Genomic DNA, 23,253 nt, shown 5'->3' with positions numbered 1-23,253 from the left:
CTAAGAGGATACACTGAAACCATAGGAAGGGTCTTCCTACCTCAGATCTCTTCTGCCCCAGCCTCTGAAATCCCTTTCCCAGCCACATTTTCTAGAGTGTCATTTGCTACCCTCTTTACCTTGCACATACGCAACCCCTTCATTCTTCTTCCCTGGCTTATGCAGCATTTGCTGTTCTCACCAACAGAAGCGTCTCTCCCTGTTTTAACTTGCATTTCATCTGGTTTACTACACAGAATATGAGCTCTGTAAGGACAAAGATGCTTGCCTGTTTGCTCATGTTTGAAATCAGTAGCCAAAGAGTGGCTTCGCATTGCTGGGTGTTCCGTGGTTATTTGTGAATAGATGGAAAACAGATGACAAACAAACACAGCAGTAGAATGTTCATTACAGAACGTGGCAGCATTTGCAAAGAATGAGCAAACTAATAAACGAGTGGTTTATTTCTTTAACCCTAGGGACATATTTTCTTTACTAGGCACATGGTACTCAAAATGGTAATATATAGATCCTGAATGGTACTCGGTGATATACTGAAGTGTTTAGCGGTCAAGCATGGTGCTGTCTGCCATCTGCTTATAAAAGTACCAAAGGGACCAGCTGATGGATGAGTGAAGAGATGAAGTGTGTGGCAAACATATGCAGCAGAGGAATGTAAACCACAGGACACAATGGCAGTTGTGTGTCTGCTCACTGTAGAAATGTTTGAGGGATTTACATTTGAAAACCTTTAGAATAAAATCTGGAGAGGGGGAGGAATTAGAATGCTTTAGAGAGGCCTTCTTTCCTGGCTGTATGTACCAGAAACTTCAGCTGCACAGTTGTCAGGATGGTTGGGGGTGTGGTTGCTATATTGTTGTTGTTTTATAGTTCATCTAGTGTGTGTGTGTGTGTGTGTGTGTGTGTGTGTGTATACATGTGGTCTCCTATACATGACACAAGCACTTTCATGTGAAGGTGAAAGGACAACTTGGGGAAGTTTCTTATCTCCCTCCATCATGTGGTTCTTGGGTCAAACCCAGGTTGTTAGGCATGACAGCAGGTGCCTTTACCCAGTGAGAAAGCTCTCCAGCCCTTTTACTTTATTTAAGATAGGATCTATGGAGGCCACACTGGCCTGAGAATCATTATCTTCCTGCCTCAGCCTCCCTAACGCTCACAATTCCGACATGTGCCACCACACCCAGTTCTATTACGTTGCTTTGTGGAATTTTCTTCCTGATATGTATCACTAGCTAGTGCTGAGTGATTATTCATTTCCTCATTGTTGCCTCTTTACCAACCTTACGAGAATATGAGGACACAGCGGCCATGTCATTTGCTGTGTGCTCATCATGAAGCAAGTCACATGGAACACGCAAGCACATCACCTGCTACTCATCACTGTACACATGGCTATCTACTTTTCTAACAGATTCTTGCATTTCTGAAAAGGACCTCTGTGCCTCTCTGACACTTACCAAGTTTGGGGCATACGTAAGAACTCACATTCTCCTCATAGTAAAGCTTGTCATTGCACTGACAAAGTCCAAATTTTGAAATTACATAACATGCAAACGAAAAAGCTTTTCTCTTGCTCTTTTTATTTTTAATATCTGAGAAACAAGAGAACGTGCAAGTTTCTTTGGGAACGCAATCAAAATAAAGTAAGCCAGAGAGCAGCATGGAAAGAACGCATTCTAAGCCCTCATTTTAAGGGTGGAAGTGAGGTTCAGAGAAAGCAAATGATAATTCAAACATGTAGAAGGAAAACAGTGACCAGACAAACAAGATTCCAGGCTCCAAGTCCCCAAATGGCCAGAACTGTCCCTGGGAGTCAGTCCATGTCTATTTGGAGGTCCTTGTTGAGTCTCCAGCTGTCTCCTGGCCATAGACACCACTCTGTGGTGAGTCAGATTAACTTTCAGATGCCAGAAGTTTGAGGGAACTTGGACTAGTAATGTCTTGGCTTGTAATTTTTGTACTTTTTCACCAAGGCTAAGTGCTCTTCTTATACCATACTGTCACACTCATCTTCAGAGTTTATTGAAACCTGCACTCTCGGAGCATTCCCTGGTGGCTCGTTCTGTCTTCCACATCTGTGTGAGCAGAACAGACAGAAAACCACCCACCTAGGGCAGATCCTATCTCAGGAAATGAAGAGGACGCGAGGCTCCCATAGGGTACTCCCACATAATTCAAGGAAGAGCCCCAGACTCTTCCTTCAACCAGCAATTCCCCTTCTCCTAAGGACCACCCCAGCTCATCAACTCAAAGGATTGACTTCAAATACAAACCACAAGGGATTCTAGAGAGAGAAGTCATAAAAAAAAAAAAAAAAAAAAAAAAAAAAAAAAAAAAAGCTCTTTGGCTAACTATGTCCCAGACACACTACGCAAAGCAATTACATAACCTACTTTGAATTCAGGAATGTAGGAAGCCTCTTCAGAGCTTGGGGGTTATACAACTTAGCCTTAGGACATGACGGAAGGGGATGAACCATATTCTTTTTCTCTATAATGTCTTCTTTCATAATCAGGTTTTCGATCAGGTATTGCAAATAAAAGAGCTGTTTTTCCCATGCTTACAATGCTCTCTATAGACCTGTTTTGAAAGCCCAGGCAGGGCCACGATGTTCTGACCACCTCTGTGCCCTTTGGCCTACTACTAACACTGCGTACCTGGCAAGCCTTTAACTTGCCCCATCTTGCTTCCTTCCTTCAAGACTACGCTTTTGCAATTGCTTCTGTCTAGAATGCTCGAAACTCTTTCTTTGCCTCCTGAAAAACTACTCTCTTCTCAAGTCATATCAGCAACAAAAACAAAACACAGTTATACATAGTGTATAATATGTACTAGACACTGATGTATGGTGTATGCATGCATATAGCATGTTTACTATTTATATGTTTTAAATATCACTGCATACTTAATGTAGAATACACAATATAATTACTTATAAACTAATTAAATGATGCATAGTTTATATTTTATGCAATAAATTACAACAAGTTATCATTAAATTTATATGATAGTCTTTGTTTTAATGTATATAGTTATCATAATAAATCCCATATAAGATATTATCTCTATTTTTACAGATGGATGAGTCACAAAGGAACTACTAAATTTCCACGATGAGAAAGATAATAAGATATTCAAAGGCCAAATGGACTACCTTCAGATGTCAAGGTGTTAACCACCATGTTCACTACTCAAACTGTTCAAACCACCTGGGGCCTCGTATCACACAACAAACTTCCTTTATGCACAGACTCTCATTAAACTCTCTGTATAACTCACCGATATTTATCTCAGTGCATGGTGACACGCACACACACACACACACACACACACACACACACACACACACCTCCTTCCACTTCCCATTACAACTCCATTCTCACCTCCGGCTCAGAGGAAGATAACGGAGAGAATAACTTCCTGTATATTGTTCCTGATATGTCTTGTACAAACACAATGGCTGGTACCCTGTAGATTTTTGATAAATGTTCATGAAATGAATGAGCAACTGAAATGAAGTTAAAAGGTGTCCACAGAGAAGTAAGGCATCCATCTCTTGGTAGAAGACATGCCCTCCAGAGCAGGGAAAGGAACCGTGAGAAATGCACAGATGGAGTTTCTCAGATTCTCAGGGTGACCAAATCATGTGGACAACACAAGAAACCTGTGATCTAAGTTCACTTCTAAGTAAGTGTACGCACATGGTGTGCACATAAGTCATTCACAGACTCTGCAGGCACATATAATTAGTAATTCACTTCTCTTGGCCTATATAAATTTTATTACCACTGGAATTTGAGAAATTGGGCAGTATAAATAACTCAGTCCCCAAAACACCACAGGTTACCCTCAGGGATCAAATAGGAAGAGGTTGCCTGAGGTTGCAATAAGACAGACAACATGGAGGAGCTGAGAGTTAAGGGAGAAAGGTTTGTGTAAGTAGAGGAACCTGAAGTCATTCTAAGGATGAGTGAAAATGGACATCCTTGGACATGATAAAATGTTTTTACTGCCTCACCAGTCAGTTACATGGCTCACCAAAAATTCCCTAATTCATTTCTTATGCATTTATCATACATTAAGATACACTGAGTTTGTTCTGCACAAATCATTTCCTCAATGCTTTTATTATTCATAAATGAGTACCAAATTGTGACAACCCTAAAAGTATAAAGATAATAAGAATAACCCAACACCACTCCTTCTGACCTTTCTCTGATGTGACCCTAATTATCTGAGTCAGAATTCTTTTCTTAGACATATTTAATTTATAGCAATATATTCAATATTAACTTGTGTGTTTATTATAGTAATAGTAAATACATATTCCAACAAAATAGCACACTATGTTGGAATAGTCTGCGTTTGGCAACATCTTATGATCCCAAATGCTTTGTATTGGTGGATCCTCTGGTGGAGAGCAAAGCTGTGGCTTAACTTCACTCTTATTACTTGGAACAACAAAAAAATTAATGCCTCATAGTATTTATCACCTCAATCAAGGTTTACTTATTGAATGATGAGAGACTAGCATAGGGGTCTCTGGATATAGCTCACTGGTAGGGTGTTTGCTTAGCCTGTGAAAAGCCCTGGATCCATGCTCCAGCACCACAAAGAGTGACAAGAGAGCAAAAGGTTAGGGCAGGAATGAAACGAGCAAACAAAATAAAAGGTAAAGCATTCTCCAAGGAAACATGTTTCCAAGATTAAGCACAGCTTTCTAAAATAAGTCAATGAGTACAGAACATGGAGTGGGGGTGGCTCTGCTGCTACTCACTTGGTTGAAAACAAAAGGGACTTCTTTCTTCTCTCCCACCTTCATAGACGATACAGGAAATGTAGCTGTGCCCAGGGTTTCATCCATGATGTAATTGGCATCCATCAATGTGATCTACAAAGCAAAAGAGAGTGTAAGCACTTTCTAGAAATCTTCTCTAAAATCTCTATCATGGCGGACTAGCATGATGGCGCGACAGTTAAGAGCCCAAGATGTTCTTCCCGAAGGGTCTAAGTTCAATTCCCAGTACCCACACGGTGGCTCACAATGATCTGTAACTTCAGTTCTAGGAAATTTAATGCCCTTGTCTCACTTCCACAGGGCATTTTATGCAGAAAATACATTCTCCAAATAAAATTTACAAACAAAGTACTATAAAACTGTTATTCAGGCTTAAAAATAATGTTCCTGGCTAGGTGAGGTTACATAAAATTTTTAACACCAGCATTCAAAGAGCAGGGCAGGTCGATAACTGGATTTTGAGGCCAACCTGGTCTACACAGTAGGTTCTATGTCACTCAAAGATGGAAGCAAGAGCTGTCTCAAAACATTTAATTTAAAAAATCTAAAGTATTTAATATTTAACAGTCCCTTAAGGTCCTCATGTTTTGTTTCTATTGTTGTTTGTAATCACACTCCCTTAAGGCTACATACATCAGTCCATTCTCTACACACATCCCTAGAGCTCTCAATATTTAACACACAATACTTTCTTTTTTTTCCTTCTCAATATGGGATTTCTATTTGAAGCAATAAATTTCACATATTTCTAATGGACCACTATTTACAACAATAGAAGTTTATTCTCTCTAGGATTTGAAATATGAAAAAGAAATTAATACAGAAAAGCAATGCAACTGTTTTTTTTTAAAGCCATGTATCTTAAAAGCAATGGATAGTATTTATATCCTGCTTTTTAAAATTTCATCTTTAGAACAGAAGAAACACCCTCTCCGAAGTGCACAAGCATCTGGGAAATCCACGTGGACACTCACATAGCTTCACACATACCATGCGGCCCAGTAAGCATGGCACCCAGCTCACAGACAACCACAAGGGGAAAGAAGGCAGCGGGGAAGAGGCAAGGCGTCTCTCTCCATAGGAATGAGCACTGTGCACAGCCCCCAGATGATTCACTTACCTCCAAAACATTTTCCTGATTAGGATCCAAAATGAACTCAAAGCTCTCATTCCACACAGGGTTTATGTCATTATTGAAGTGTCTTGTTCTCTTCCGGCTGTCGGGGGTTGTAGAGATGAAGAGTTCCACGTAAGGATCTGGAGTGTCAACTACGGGCAGTAAAAGGAAGAGAAGGGGAGAAACGTGTAATTAATTCATGGTCACACTTTTTTTAATATAAGTTGCTAGTTTACTCCCAGTATGTCTGCATTATTAGAAACCAAACTGTGACCAGACACAACAGAACATCACGGGTTAGAAACTTTTACATAGTCTGTCCCTTTTTTCCATTACAGACCAGTGAGAAGGAATCATTTATAAAGCTATCTACTTGGAAACTAATTCATCTCGAGGGATGGATCCTGCCTGTTACCCCACAATGACAGGAACCTCACTTACCTAACTATATAGCATGACCCTCAACATGGGACCATGATGAGGACAAGATCACAGACTCAAGAACCTGATATTTGTCTCCATTATAGGAATCATCTTGTTTTGCTTACAAAAGTAACAAGAGCCAGTGCAGAGGAGATGGGCCGCTGACAGGCTGCCTGCCTGGGGCTGCTCTGAGAGGCAGCAATTCTATTTGCAGTCCGTCTGTATTTATTATGATGGTGTTTGCTCAAATTGCAGTGAGACGTCTTCAAAAATGAAAGCCTTTTCTATGTCACATAAAAATCCACTTGAGTCGAGCTTATATGTGTTCCTTTAGCTACAGAAACAGCTGCGTGCAAAGGGGTTATTCTATGTTATTCCCACCACATTTATACTTTAGCTAAGTGACCCAAACAGTTTAAATAAAGATGGCTTTCTCTTCTGTGAGTCCACTGACTCCTTTGATAATCAGACAACACTGTTGATACTTTTATTGTATGTATGAAATGATACATCTGTCTTATCCTATGAGACCATAAATACCTTGAGGGCAAGGATCATATCCTTCCTTTTTGCTTTCAGAATCTGGCAATAAAAACAACTGCCATAGTAAAATATAAGCCCTGTCGCTTTTCTTTAATATATCCTTTCCTACATGGTCACTGTAATTGGTAACCACAAATACCAATAACTACATGATAGTTCATGGTAGTTGTTTTCAGTACATATTTATTTCATTTAAACCACACATTACAATACAGTGACTACTATATTTTAGTGCATCTTATGAAATAAACAGGAACTGAGAAGTGTCATGCAATCTATCCTCTGTCCTACAGCTAAGCGTCAGAGGAAGATCTTGAACTTGGGTCACAAATTACATCAGCCATGGTCTTAATGACATCTTGTCCTTAGGAAATAAGGGAGAGATCGTAAAACACGGATTTCCACAGAAAGAAGAGCTGGACAAAGAGAGACAAGAAAATAAGGATATACAAATATCTTTCCAGCTAATACCAAGCAATGGGCATCACTCGGGGCAACTGGCACAAGTATTCAAAAGACTGGGATCAAGAGAGACCCTATCAGAGAAAAAGGAAATACAAGCTGAGCTATCCTGCTACCAATGCTGACTGATCCCTACTACACACAACAGGCAAGTATGAGGAAGGAATAAGGACCATGCCCTGCAGCAATATTTCACAAATTTCACTATGACCCTGAGTTGTACTCACAAACTAAGGATCATCGACATTGTCTACCACGCATCTAATAATGCGTTGGTCTGCACCAAGACCCTCATGCAAGAATGGTAATGGGCAGGTGAAGTGTATTCTAGGGTTCGTCATCTTTAATGCAGTGTAGCTGACATGGATACAGGAGAGCTTCTGACTAAATTCCACTTTGGAGAAGAGGCATTTCTCATCTTTTCTAAGGAAGCTGTTACATTTCCTAGACCAAGGAAGAGAAGCTAAGAAACAGTAACACAGCCACAAAGTCTAATGAGAGAAATGCACAGGGGTGGCTCCGCCCCCACAACTTGCTCCTTTTCCTCCACACAGTTCTCCAGAGATTAGTATGCCAAGCCAGGAGCAAATCAATGTATTTAGAGGAGCCACAGCAGCCAAAGATCATAGAGATAAACAGGCTTTCCTCTGTGGAATCAGTAGATACAGGACTTCAAAGAGAATAGTCATATGACACAGAAAATATGTAAAAAGGAACAAAGCTATTTATTGCCCCACTGGGTCAATCCTTTTTCACAGGGCTATTTGGTGGGGTGAGGGATGTTTTCAAATATATTTTCCAGAAGACTATTAAGGAGATAAAGTAAATTCTCACCCTAGAATATAAAAGCTATTTGAGAAGGGGAGGCTTATGAATGGTAAACATTCATTCATTCCTTTATTCATTCATTCAATACACTTTGAAGCTCCCACTGTATGCCAAGAATTGCCTGTCAAAAGGCATGTTCTCTTTGACAAAGAGCCAAGCCCTAAACTGTAGATTTGAAATATGAAAGTGAGTCAAAAAGGAATAGCCTAATTTTAACACCAAAGTAAATGGGAGACAAGCAGATACACCACACTGGTGACTCCCAACTCACTCACCCAGGTGGTTATGCAAAAACCAGGTCAAACCGTAGGTGGGGAAATTGCTATAAAGCTTAATATTTGAATCTTTTCTCAAAGACGTTTTTATTTTGTTTTATGTTCATGAACATTTTGCCTGCACGTATGTATGTCCACGGCATATGTCCTGGTGTCCATGAAGGTCAGAAGAGGGCATCAGATCCCTGAGAACTAGAGTGAAGGACAGTTATAAGTTACCATGTAGGTGTTAGCAACTGAATCCAGGTTCTCTACAAGAGCAACAAGTGCCCTTAACCATTGGGTCATCTCCCTAGCCCTTCATCTGAGTCTTGGAGGAAGAAGTAAAGGTCACAAAACAGACACAGAGGTAACAGGAAGCAGAAGGTAAAGTTACTTGGAAGAAACCGGATTAAGAAACAGAAGTGGCAAATGGAAGTGGAAAGTGTTAATTAACCACATGACCATTTTCTGTGAGTTTAAACTCTCAGTGCTTGCCTTGGCTTAAATCACTTTAACCCAGACAAAACAAAATGGAAAATGATGTTAGAAGATACTAGCACCACCTTGATAGGTCAAAATATCAAAAGACATTTTGGAAACTTAGAATCCAGTTCAATAATGGGACTCTATCTTGCCAGTATTTATTTTATTTTTAAATCAAGTCAGAGTGAATAGCTAAGAATGTTTATTGAGAGTGGCATGCTCTCTAGTTTCTCCTTTGCTTCTACAGCAAATGGCTTCAAAGTTGAAATGTCAAAGGCTGACGGACAGAGGAGATGGAAAACTACTAGCAGCTCCACACTCTGGTTTTGCAGTCTGCTTCTCTGCTAACAGTGTAAACCAATAGACACTGCATCCAGGATCAAAGAAACTTTTAAGGGATGAGTTTTAACGTTCAAGTCCAAGTCATCTTACCCACAGTAATGACTGGGATAGTGGTACACTTAAAATCTGAGAAGAGGAAAGTCAGTCCACGTTAACAGCAAAAACCTAGCTCAATGCTTTAGAGAATTTCCTAGAAATGCATTTTTTTTTAATTAAAAGGCCAAAAGAGAACCCCTGGTGCCACACATCTATTTCATGACTTTGCAAATTAATACCAGCAGGGCCATTCATTGATGTTGAACCACTAATCAGTAACCAGTGCTTACCTAAATTGTTTCCAGGGAAACAAGCAATGAAGCAAAGAAATGTGTGGGCCGAAGCTCTCCTGCATCTCCTCCTTTTATCTACATCTTGACAAACAAAACTGATGGGGGTGTAGGATAAAGACCATTTCTATTATTATAAAAATGGCATGAAGCTACATGCAACTGGAAATAGTTTCAGAATTCCATGGCTCTGAAACTTACTCATAAACTCTCGTGGTTTAAGGAGCGCCTGCCTGAAGTCATGCAGCTCCATCTGTCACTCAGTTTATCCAGGTCATAGACAAGGCGATTCACGACGGGAGCTCCTGAACTCCTACTTCTGTTTTACAAGCATCTACTGCTTTTTCCACTTCTACTTTACCCCAGAACAATTTAATCCCCTTGATTGACAAAAAGTTGTTGAGTAATTTGCTGATTTGGGGAATGAGGGATTAAAAAAAAAACAAAGATCTCAAAAAAGAAGCATCCCTGAAAATGCAAAGTCAATTTTACCATAAGTGGTAGTGGGGTTAAAACTGTGTTTCTCATGTTTCAGAACATTGAATTACCTTCCCAGAATCATCTGCAATGGCTGGTAAAATTGTAAACTGGAACGTGGAATGTTTGAGGCCTTCTCTAAATGTGTAAAGCCTTGGATTTGCCGCAGAACCACACAGGAACAAAGGAAGAAATGGAAAAAGGAAGGAAGGGAGGGGGGAAGAAAGGAGGGGGAAAAGAGGAATAAAAAAGAAAAGGAAAATGTAGGTCCCTTCATCTCCTATCAGAATTTTCAGATTGGCTGATCAATCTTCATTTTTGATAACATAATCAGATTCTTATACATACCACACATTTCACAGCCATGGATTTAAGATATAAGACTAGAATAAACTAAACAATAGAAGTATAATAACACTCATAAACATCTGCCATAAGGAAGGCAACAAACACCTTGGCCTTCCATACATGAGTTACTCTGTCCTACACTGCATTAAGCGCAGTCCAGTTAAGCCATCACTGCTTCTTTCCAACCATTAAAGAAATTTGCAAGCGGCCACATGAAAAGGATCTCCAGGAATAAAGTAAAGTAGATATGCTGGTTGGCAATTTGTTTGAGGTCATGACCTGATATTTTTTAATATTATATCAAGTTACAGTAATTATATTTTTAATTATATTTTATATTAATTATAATAAAAATAATATATTAATATCAGGTCATGAACTGATATTAAATATTTTTCAACTGTCACTAAACGAGAAAGATCAAATATTTGGTAAAAATTCATTTAAAGACATGCCTACGAATGCTCCCACATGTAGCCATTTCTTTGAAAGTTTTATGATTAGTAACAATGACAATCAGACATGGAAATCCCTGGCAGCTTTGGGGACTGTTGGGTCCTTGTGTGGGCTGCCATAGCCTCTAGGACAGTAGGGTCAGCAACACCACTTAGCCATGACTTTGAAAAATTAAAAAAAAAAAAATAAGCAGTTTAGTTCATTTCTTAATCTCAAATTTTTATCTGAAAAACAAAATGATAGCAGATTTTAACTGGCAAGATTGCTTATTTTTATAATCTGGACTTCCACTCATGACACCACCACTGAAATTAAAATATAGCCCGCCACCCTACCTCTTTAAGAATCTCCCCTCTCCCTCCTCAGCATTCACTTCTACAGTACCTTCTAGCGCCACAGAGTATTTTTGCCTAATTTCATCTTCATTTAAACAGATCAGTTCTCAGTTCCAAGCACCCACATTGGGCAGTACAGAGAACAGCTTGCAACTCCAGCTCAAAGGGCTCTGAAGCATTCTTCCAGCTCCACAGGCACCTGTGGAAGTGGAATTTTCTTTCTCTCCTACCAACTCCCAAATCACGAAACAGAGACTCATTAATTATGAAAGCTTGGCCAATAGCTTAGGCTTGTTTCTAACTAGCTCTTATACTTAAATTAACTCATTTCTATTAATTTACTTTTTGCTTCAAGCCTTTATTATCTTTACTTTGTACAGCCCATGGTGCTTTCCTGTTTCCTCCATCCCTGGCTGGCAACTCCTGCATCTCCACCCTTCTTCCCAGCGTCCTTTCTGCCCCCCAAATCCTGCCTAGCTATGGGCTGTGTAGCTTTTTATTAAGTCAAACCTTGTGTCAAATCTTCACAGTGTATATTCCACAACACATCTGTACTCACACGCTCACACACACAGTTAAAAACAAAATAAATCATTAAAATTATTTTTGAACATATCATGTGACCTCCTCATTCTCTATAGAATTCATCTCAGATCTTACACATAATGACTAGAGTTTCAGTAGCAGCCAAAATGCATTTCTTTGCCCCAAAACTGCAAAGACAGGAGAGGGGTGAGGTTTTTGATTACACGTTACCCTATACCTTCCTGCGAGGTAAGACATTTTTAAAAGATTCTTTCCCTTCCCATCATGCTGAGCCAGCTCTTGGTTTTCTTTAAAAGCTGTCCATTAAGGACTCTGGCTTATACAAATCCTCAGTATGTCCCTCAGTCACATCTTCCGTCTGTCTCCATTATGAGGCCTTAACTATCTTCTTACAGCCTTGGAAATCCTCCGCAAATGCACAAAACAAACCCACATCCTTTCTATCCTTCTTTTTCTAAACACAACACAACACAGAAACTGGCTGTAAAACTTGTCATTGTCCCTGAGCTTCTTCTTTGACTTTGTGGCACTATCATTTATAGCTACTGGAGTTAGACAGGAGACTCCTTTCTTTTGCTCGGAGTTTTTTACATTCAATCTTAGTTTCAGTTTTCACACTTTAGAAATGAACCTTCCATCTAGCTTTTTAGTAATAATTCCCCTCACACCACTACCTCAGTTAACCAAGCACCACTTTGCCTCGGACATAATAAAATCCTGCAGCGGCTAATGTAGAAGGCACTCTCTATAACACCAGCAGACTTGTATTTCTGAAACAGTTTTTAAACTTCACTTCCTTCACAGTGGCCTAACATTGGTGGAAAAAAAGAACAAAACAGAAAGGTCCCTCGTCAACCCCAGGTCCTTCCAGGGTCAATGACTCCTCTTGTACCACATACTACAATACTACTTTTATACTTTAACAGTAAAGTCAACTGTGAGAACCCCTACATTTCAAACAATCTATCCATGTGTATAGAGGGCAGCAATCTTTGTTCTAACACAGCAGGATGGCATCTCAATCTGTGAACATCACTGTTTCTCTCCATGTTGGAAGTTACAAGTTATCAAAGCCACTGCTATTGTTCTAATGTTCAAGATAAGAGTTCAAAGACTGTACAGGTGGGAATATTGGAAATGGAATGTTCTCTTCACACCTTATTTAATTGGTTCTTTCCTAGACAAGGAATTACCTGCTCTGCTTTCCTTTTCAATGAAACAGACAACTAAATAAAATCCATGTTCCCAAAGGCTTACATATATCCGTGTGATGATTTGAATAGTAAGGGACCCTATATGTGTTTGAATACTTGGCCCATAGAAAGTGTCCTTATTAGGAGGCATAGCCTTGCTGGAGTAGATGTAGCCTTATTGGAGTATGTGTGGCCTTGCTAGAGTAATTTGGTCACTGTGGATTTGGGCTTTGAGGGCCTATGCTCAAGCTGTACCCCAGTATGGCACATAGTCTCCTTTGCTGCCTGCAGATCAAGATAAAGAACTCTCAGTTCCTTCTCCAGCACCATATATGCCTGCATGCTGTTATGCTTCCTGCCATGATGATAATGGACTGAAGCTCTGAACTTTAAGCCAGCCCCAACTAAATGCTTTTCTTTATAAGAGTTGTTGGGGTCATGATGTCTCTTCACAGCAACAGAAACCCTAACTAAGAGAATCTGCATACAAAAAAGACAGTAACATATCAAGTTGCTGATTAGGCATAACTACTCCCATTACAGATAGACAGACTCACAGACACTTACTGAGTCAAACAAAATCATTCAGAAACAGGCTTTAATTCAGCTGGAGAGATAGCTCAGTGGTTACCAATACTCATTTCACAAGCATGAGGATGGACTCTGAATCCCAGGACAGACCTCAAAGCCTGGTCTTGTACTTCTGCATCCCAGTACTTGGTAGAGCAGAGACTAAGGAAGGAGGGTATCTAGAGCTTACAGGCTGCCAGCCTGGCCTAAAATCACAAGTTGCAAGTTTAGAGAAAGACATTGCCTCAAAGAAACAAGAAACACTAGTAGAGAACAATTTCTGCATCTTCCTCTGTTCTTTACAAGTGTATGTGCACAAGCATGCATTATACCATACACACTTAATAACACGTATATGCATGCATGCCAGACACATGCACAGAAAACAATAGACTTTAACTCAGTCTCTCTCCAGAGCAAATAAACCAATCTTGTTATCCACTGTAAACTTCATCATGACAGGGATCATTTCCTTCTTATCCTCCACTGAATGATGGGATGGTGAACCCAACAACAGTAAAATATGAAATCCAAAACATTAGAAGAATATAATAAAGGGCTGTCTAAGAATAAGAGACACTGTGGAAGGGAGGGGCATACAGGCTTACTATTCTCCCTTCTCTTTTAACTCCTCAGTAATATGCCTCAACTCTCCTAATGTATCCCCCCCACCCAATGTTTTTCTTTTTATTTCAAAATGAATTAGTGCCAGCACTTCTTTCAAGCATATTTGTATCCAATCTGTATTTCCAAAATCAGTTGTCCTTTAGAATCTCTTACCAGAACAGGAAACCATCAGGGAATGTGTTTCTAGGTCACAGACTACGCTACCCCCCCCCCACCCCAGGAAAGGTTCAGAACTGGAATTCTTATGTCTTGAAATACTGAAAGGCAACACCAAAGAAGTGGGGGATGTACAAAACCTGGGAAAAAGTCAACTGTAGCTTTCAAGCAGAACTAAATTTCTGGTGTTTCAATATGGTCATTTTACTGAGGTCTCTGTGACAGCGTTTTGTAAGGAAACAAAAGTATCTTTGCATTAACTCTTGGGTCTGCAGAGACAGCTCAGTTGGCTAACTGCTTGCTGCTCAAACTTGAGGACCTAGCACCCACGCAAAAAAACTGAGTATTTTTTTTCTTTTCCTTTTCTTTTTTTTTTTTTTTTTTTTTTTTTATTTTTGAGACAGGGTTTCTCCGTAGCTTTTGGTTCCTGTCCTGGAACTAGCTCTTGTAGACCAGGCTGGCCTCGAACTCACAGAGACCCACCTGCCTCTGCCTCCAGAGTGCTGGGATTAAAGGCGTGCGCCACCACCGCCCAGCAAAAAACTGAGTGTGATAGCACAAGCTTGTAATGCGAGCACTGGGGAGATCGAGATGGGTGGATCCCTGAAGCTCACTGGCCATCCAACCTAGTCTACTCAGGAAGTCCCAAGTTCTCACTCAGGTTCCATATCAAAAATTAGGAGGACAGCTCCCAACGAAGAACACCTGAGACATGCCCACATACACACATATACAGAACAACACTCATCAGCTGGAGGTACCCTTACATCACAGGATGTAACTTATATAAGCTGACGCTCACAGTAATAAACTGAGTTCTTGCTTTGACTTGACTCCCTATCACATTGATTGTCCTCTGTTATGGGGCTGTGGAAAGGGCAGAGGGTGCTCACCTTTTCCTGGGGAATAAGGCTAAGGAGGCCTAGGAGACAGAGAGAGAGAGAGAGAGAGGGAGGGAGAGAGGAGGTTTCTTGGGAAATTTAAGAAACATTTAAATTCGTTGTAATTTAATCCCATTATATTTTAATCACAAACTTTTAGGTAGAGAGACAGAGTAAGCTTTTCCAGCAAAAAGAATGCATTAGCACACACAAAGAAGACTGAGTACAACTCAACTAAGAACCATCTGGAAAACAAAATGTTCTGTTCCCACTTGATAGATCATTAACATTTCAAAGTATAGATTAAAAACAAAAGCAGGGACATAAAGAGGAAGATGCTCCTATATGTTACAAGGATGATTAGCAAGTGAATAATTAGGTGGCGGCTGAACTTGCAAAGCAGCCACGTGCAGTGTATCCTGCTGGAACTGGTAATAAACTCCAACCCTATACACTTATACTATTGCAAATATACCCCTATTGAATAAATAGGGTGAAATTCCATACACTCGGTGAAATTCCACTCAGACAATGTGGTTGAAACGCACAATGGCATTATTAACTGCGTTCATAAAACCTAAATTCACACAAACAAAAAAACTCTTAAACTTTAAGCATAGAGGAAAGCATCCAAAGGCACTCATGAGGCATCGGACAGCTTGCATAGGATGTGGCCCTCTAAACGGGTGAGGCAAACATTCCACTTTTGCACTTGGTACTTCTCCACATTCCCTTCATGGTCACATAGAGTGGACATGTGAGATAAACATGTAACGAGCCATTTGACTCATCTTGAAATTGTCTTCTATGAAATGACCACTGGGAAAGAATTTCATTAGATTTAGAGCCCTTTAACTTCTGGGTGGACTCAGAAACATTCCAAAGACATTAGTAAACTCTATTAAAACTCATATTTAGCCGTAACCTAAAGGCTGACCCTAGAGAAACACATTACCAAATACACACTTTAGACTCACAAATGAGAAACATCAATGCCAGTTACAAAGAATAAGATCTGAAACTCCATAATTAATGTACAAAATTGTGAATAAATACTTCTGTATGATGTGTCTCAGAAAAATTCTAATAAGTTGTGGACAGAAATAACGGAGACATTATAATCTGCGGGGGTGGAGGGAAGGAACATTTTCCCAAGTCCCTCCTCACCGAGGCAGTAAAGGGAGCATTATTCAGGAAGAACAGCTCTTCAATCTGATTTATTTTCCCAGTAGTCCTTAATACCTTACTTGTGGGCCAGACTTGGGGCTATGCACTATTTTTTAAAAAACAGCAAGTGAGACAGAGGCCCAGTAAGAAGGTGGTAGTGTGAAGAAGCCTGTCATGTTGGCAACATGCCTGTGGGAGAATCTTCTTGAAGAAAATGCCATTCTACTTCTTTCTCTGAAGTCGAGGAAGATGAATCTAAAGATTCCTGAACAGAGAAATTCAGAATGCAAATTTATCTCCAAAAAGAAAAGATGGAAGAAACCCAGTACAGGGACTATTCAAACCAGATATTTCTGTTCTGATAATATATGAGAGTATTTTCTGTGGATACAGGAAATGGTGCTACAGTAACAGGCAGTGTATCAAGCACACGGATGAGTACTACATATATGTTAACTCAAATGTCACATGGTCACATCTCCACCAATGAAGAGAGTAAGGCATTGTGGGATAACCTTTTTGCACACTGTGAAGATGTGCCTCTGCCTATGGCACCTTCTGATTGGTTTAATAAAGAGCTGGATGGTCAATAGTTAGACAGGGAAGGATAGATTCCCATTTCCAGGGACAGAGAGGAAGAGGAGATGAATCTAGATATGCAGAGATGCCAGTGAGACTTGGAACAAGTTGGATTACAGAATGGGAAATATATAAAAAAGCCATGTGGCAGAACATAGATTAATAAAAAGAGGTTAATTTAAATTATGAGAGCTAGTTGAGAAAGAGCCTAAGCTAAGGCCAAGCTTTCATAATTAATAAGTCTTCTTGTCGTTATTTGTGAGTTGGCAGCCCAAAGGAAAGTTCAACTACAGCGAGGTGTAGAGAGGACACATAACTTGTCCAGAGACACGGGGTTAGTGACAGCCCACCTATGGAACCCATGCTCGCTCATCAATATAACTGCCTCTTCTCCAGAACCTCTGATCAATGTGTAACTCAAAACGTACACAGGCCATGAGACCACATTTCTTTATGGGAATTTATCTAAAGCTGCTCAAATTACTAAAGAGAAAATGCATCTGTCCACCCAGACCTGATACCTCTTCTCCCATGCCAATATTTACCAAAAGGAAAACTGAAGTCTAAGCTCCCTTTCATAGGGAATAATTAGCAATTATGGTCTTTTGAAGAGGCTTGAACTGTGGAATTTTACAGGATTTTACAGGTGGGATTTAGATTGCTCCTTTAGAGACAGGATTGGAAAAGGTAGATGGGGAGATGTCTTAGTAGGTTTAAGAGAAAACTGTTTGTTTAATCATGATGTGTATGTCTGGATCCTCGGAGCACACAAAAAGTCAACATTCCCACAGTGAAAAGGTCAGATAGCCTGAGTCTGAAGCAATGAACAGGGGACTGTCAAACAAGGTGGAAGGTAAGAATTGACACTTATGATCATGTATAACTCCACACATGTGCTATGGCATACACACAAAACAACATACATGAACATGCACACACACACACGTGCACAAACAACACACACACACACACAAGGTGTTTTTAGAGGGGGAGCACTATATAAAAGATGACAGGCCTTCCTGAAATTCACCTGGGTTTAAATTTCCTTGCATTCTAAAGTGTGGGAAACCTATGTTTCTCATCAACTATGTGATGATGCATGTTGGATTGCCATGGATCTAGACTCAGTACCATAACCCCTGGATGTTCACAAGTTCCTGCTACTGCTGTACTGTCAATAGAGAAGTCTTCCCTTGAAGGGGGCATTCCATTTCTTGTCACAAGCAGAAGGCCAGGATTCATAAACACATGTAACTGAAGATTGGAAGCCAATGGTGGTGACCACTGAAGCTTGTAGCAGGTCTTCCTCTTAAGGCACAGGCAATTCTAAATACCTAGGATTCTTGTAATTTCTTAGGAAAAAGAAGATCACTCTTACTCCCCTCACCTCTAGTGAGTTGGGGCTTCATCTAAACTTTATTTTTTATTACTATGATAAAACACCAAGACCAAAAGCAACTTGGGGAAGAAAGGGTATATTTCATTTTATACTTATAGTCCATCACAAAGGGAAGTCAAGGAAGGAATCTAGAGGAGGGAACTGAAGCAGAGGCCATAGAGGAATGCTACTGACTGGCTTGATCACAATGCCTTGCTTAGTCAGCTTTGCTATATGACCCAGAATCATTGGTCCAGTCATTCCCAGATGACCCCAGTTTGAGTCAAATTGACCAGAACAGGCTCAGAATCAAGTTAACATGATTTAGAAAAATGTTAAGTGAGTGTTTGTTTTCCCTGAGTATGAGCATAAATAGTCACACCAATACACAGTGATGTGTTAAGAATGATTGTTCAACAGACTATAAAATATATAATAAATATGATTAAAAATAACTGAGTATTTGCAAATATTTTTACATGGGCATGTAGTCAAAACTGATTTAAAACATTTTTTGATAGTTATTTCTGAAAAGTCATAGTTGTTTGCTCTCGTTATTTAAGTAACAATTCACAACTGTAGCTGATTCCTCCTTAACCAGGCATCTACCTTGAAGACAAAAAAGGAATTGAAGTGTGTCTTTTTTCTCAAGGTCATAAAGCAGTACAAACAAAGCATATCATGAAAACTCTTCCAGGGCACTAAAGAAATGGCCTAGCTCTTTAACTTGCAGAGAAATCCTGAGGACAGAGGTTTAGAGCAGGACCACACAACAAACAAGGCATCAAGAGGGACAGAGACAGGAAGATTACTAGGAATTATTGGCTTTTAGATTAGCCAAAACAATTCAGGCTCTAGGATTCTAAGAGAGCCTCAGACAGTAAAAAAAGAGGTGGAGTAAATAAAGAAGGACACCTGATACCCAGGTCTAACTTCCACAAATGCACAAGCACACATTCCCATTCACCCACCCACACACATACATAAAAATAAGTAAATCTTTAAGAATATTTGCATTCTGACAGTGAACTTGATTTTGCTCTTTATATGCTCTCTGACAACATGTAAAAATGATGATAGCAAAGATTTTTCTAAACTTGACATGGTCAACACATTCCTATGGCCTGTGTCAACCAAAGCCACTTGCACAGGTGAATAAAACAATTTTTATGATTGTGGCTCAAGGAAGAGAAAGTACCTGGCAATATAATCACAAATGAAGATGAGAGAACATGCAACACTAAGAATCTTTCGTATATGGCAGGACGGATGCTTTTGTGAACATTCATGTGCATGTAGGACCTGACAAAAGTGTGATCACTTGACGCTGAGCAAGCACTGAGGTTTTTGGAACAATAGCAAGGACGAATTCATTTCACTGATAGTAATGTGGTTTAATCGTGATTCCGGTATAACAAAGAAACTTCAGGACTAAAGAATGGAATTGTGAGGCAGGATTAATGCCATTGTGGTTTGTTTCTACCTGTCTTCTTGGTGATACTCTTGTGAGTCACATAATTAGGCAGTCTTCATATGAATTGGACAATAAAATATAGTAAAGTCTTTGTGGTATTTATTTTTAAAGTAAAACCAGTAAAAGTTGAGAGAATTGGACCTTTTCTACACTCTAGCATATGGAAGCTGTGGACCTCAGGATGAGTGAAGACAGGTAAAAGCACCCCCAGAACTGCCTCCTGAGAGAGCTCAATAGATCCTTGATGACCATATCACTTAGATGTTAAAACTTCGTCTATTTTATAGAATTACAGAATCAGAATTCAAATTTTTAATAAGGTTTTCTGGTGAATACATGCACGCTGAGATCTCATACACATGCTTTAGAGAGATGTATGCAATCCCAAACCTACAAATTGAATAGCTACTTAAAAATTAGGAACTCAATGTTGCTATAACCTCATTGGAAATAAAATAATGTTTTCCCATATGTAAAGATAGTATGAAAAAATAAAAGCTTGAGGCTATGAAAATCGCCAAAGAGTTCCTTAAGATACTATATACCATAATTTTATATAATTGGCTGTGAGTTCAAATCTCTCAAGTGTTTTTGTTCTCTTTAAATGTCCTCATAAAGCTCTGTCAGCTCCTGAATAATAAAGAAAATGGTCTACCTATGATTCTGTATGTATATTTAGATTATAAATTTATAATTTAAAAGAGCAAGATTATGGACAATTTAACCATCCAGGAGTTCAATAGCTTTTTCACTTATACCGTGTACAAATGTTATGCAAGGTTTATATTATTTCCCTCCTACATTTCTCTATTTGATTCTGAGGATTAGCGTTGTCCATCATATTTTCTCCTTAAAAACATAGTTTGATAATAGAGCCAGGAAAGAGGCACTTTTAGAAATGATACAGTCTTTATAGACTGATAATTACCAATCCAAAGGGAAATTCAGCCCTCTGGAGGATACAACCAATTTGACAAACAAAACCCAGTCAATAACAGAGGGTGCTGAGACATTGTCTGAGAGAATTCGTACTCTTAAATGTATTAATTGGACTCTGTCAAAGGGTTACGATAGATGGACTGACAGAATGTCTCTTCAGGAAGGTAATATGCATGCTATAAAAATTATGTCCAAGGATGAGATGTTATCTTTACTGAACAGACTTCACACCTTGGAATTCTCAATGAGAGTGCACCTGAGCTGTGTGCCCGTTTTTCTCTGGGTCCCAGAAAGCCACACCCTAACTTGGTCCCACCGCTTAAAGATAATTGATTAACAAAGCATCCCCATCAGTGAACTAATTTTGTAAGCAAACAAATAACTGAAGGGCAACTGTCAGGGTAGCTGCACAGAGTCTTGCTCCTTAGTTTTAAAAAGGGCCAGGGAATATGTAAGTCATGTGATAGTGGACTCTTAGGGTTTAGATTTAGGTAAAACCAAGCTTCGTTCTCTGAGAAGAGATCAGGCATTGAGTGTATTGGACTTTGTTCAAAGCATCTAATTATTGATTAGTTTTTTAATATATAAATATAATATATATTTACAGAGAGGTCTTTTTGTTTGTTTTTGAGGCAGTCTTAATATGCAGCCCTGTCTGCCCTGACCTCATCACAGGAATATTTCTGCCTCAGTGTCCTGAATGCTGGATTCCAGGTATATTACACCAAGCACAACTATGAAGTCTCTTCTCAGCCTCTATTAGACACTGGGCACTTTCCTCTGCAGATTTTATCCCATAAGGTTTGGAGTTTCTAAATATGTTCTTTTCTTGTCTTTGCAGGAAAATACTCATCTTCAAAATTCAAGAGACCCTGGAAGTTTGAATGCTAACAGATAGAAAAATGATCCACTAAGGATCATTGAGGAAAAAGCATGATGAAGTAATAGGGGCGGCGGGGCTGCGTTCCCAGCACCCCGGCCGCCTGCTCGGCTAGCTTATGCCCCAAAATAATTACACAGACACTGTATTCTTTTAAGCACTGCTTGGCCCTTTAGCTCTAGCACTTACAGGCTAATTCTCACATCTTAATTTAGCCCATTTCAAATCATCTGTGTGTAGCACCCCAAGGTGCGCTTACCGGGGAGATTCTAGCCTAGTCCATCCAAGGTACATGGTATCTGAAAATGGATAAGCAGGACTTTCAAATCTTGCCAAAAATAGAGTAAAACAGTTTTGAAAAGTTTCCTGTACCTGGAAATGGTCTGTCAGTTACTCTAGGACTCAGCAAAAAAATTGGTTGATTCAAAGTTCCAAATGAAACTTTGAGTAACTGCCCAGGTATCCAGTTGTATCTGTCATTTGTTGCACATTTTGAAAGTTGCTTAATTGTACTTCGTGTTTAATCAAGTAATATTATTTCCTTACTCAGATCTCGGATGGGGTTGAAGGCCAAGTTATTTATTATACAAACTTAAACTCATTAGGATAGGATAATTATTGAATATATTTGTTCTTATTGTATATAATTTTGTATTAGGCTTAGAACTCTCTTGTTGAAACAAAAGGGGAGGTGCTGTAGGAAATCATAAAACCTTTAAGTTAAACGCCCACTGGGGCATGGCCTCTTATACTACTTATGCCGATGTAAAGCATGCAACCGGCCTCTTTTCCGACTGAGGGATTCAGTTTCTCTTCTCCATCCCATCAGAGGATTCTGATTTGTGCGACTAACCCTAAATAAATAACCATATGTTATTCTCAATTCTGAGCTCTTTCTTTGAAGCTTCCTTCTTTATATAATAATATTAATTGTTGAAATTGTATTAGATTTAAACTGTCTACATACCAAAAGATTGTCTTATGTGGCTGGCTGTCCTTTTTAAAGAGTTATTTATCTGTATATAAGTGAATGTACTTGGACATGTGTGCAGGGACGTTCTCAAGCCTGTGTACATGTATAAAGACCAATGGAATATTTTGGGAGTCCCAGATATTACTTTCCAGTTACTCTTTTAAAGTGGAGTCTGTACTTGAATCTGAGGTTTGCATTTTATCTGATAAGCCCCAAACTAGCAAAACCCTGATATTCTCCTGTTTCCAACCCTCTAAGGACTAGGGTTACAGTAGTTTGGAGGATACCTGCAAGTTACAGGGATGTTGGGAGTCAAACTCTAATGCGCACCATTAATCCACAAATATTGTTAACTGATGATCCCTGTCTATAATCACACACTAAACTTTCTTTGTGTTTATTCCATGGACATTTTGTATGTTTTCTTACCTTAGTGGTCTATGTAGTGATTCAGGAGACATGAAAATGCTGATGTATCTTCAATACACCAGATCCCTTCCCCTGAATGTTTATTCATTAAAAGAATTGCTTAATCAAATGATAGTTCTAATTTTTTGTCAAATTACATTCTTGTCAAACCATGAAATCCTCAAGGAAGACTTTACTATATATCACTATAAATATTGCCTACTTTTGAAAAGTAGTGAAGATGAATTGGTGAATGTCATTAAGTAAAATTAATAGAAATCTGG

At 39.3% G+C, this 23,253-nt stretch overlaps 1 protein-coding gene across 1 annotated transcript in view; it reads right to left on the bottom strand.

Annotated features, from left to right (window-relative positions):
- The window catches only part of Pla2g4a (phospholipase A2 group IVA), a 139,304-nt gene that overhangs the window by 65,395 nt on the left and 50,656 nt on the right, over window positions 1-23,253 (bottom strand). Inside the window, exons 4-5 of the mRNA XM_041662737.1 lie at window positions 5,922-6,070; window positions 4,781-4,894 (exon numbers count right to left, since the gene is read on the bottom strand). Coding sequence (XP_041518671.1) covers window positions 4,781-4,894; window positions 5,922-6,070 — 263 coding nt within the window. The remainder of the gene's footprint in view (window positions 1-4,780; window positions 4,895-5,921; window positions 6,071-23,253) is intronic.

The sequence above is a fragment of the Microtus oregoni genome, unplaced genomic scaffold (assembly GCF_018167655.1).
Source record: "Microtus oregoni isolate MIOR12 unplaced genomic scaffold, Mior012 000013F_ref0000133, whole genome shotgun sequence".
In the NCBI taxonomy this organism is placed as follows: Eukaryota; Metazoa; Chordata; class Mammalia; order Rodentia; family Cricetidae; genus Microtus; species Microtus oregoni.
This window is presented reverse-complemented; position numbering and strand designations above follow the sequence as displayed.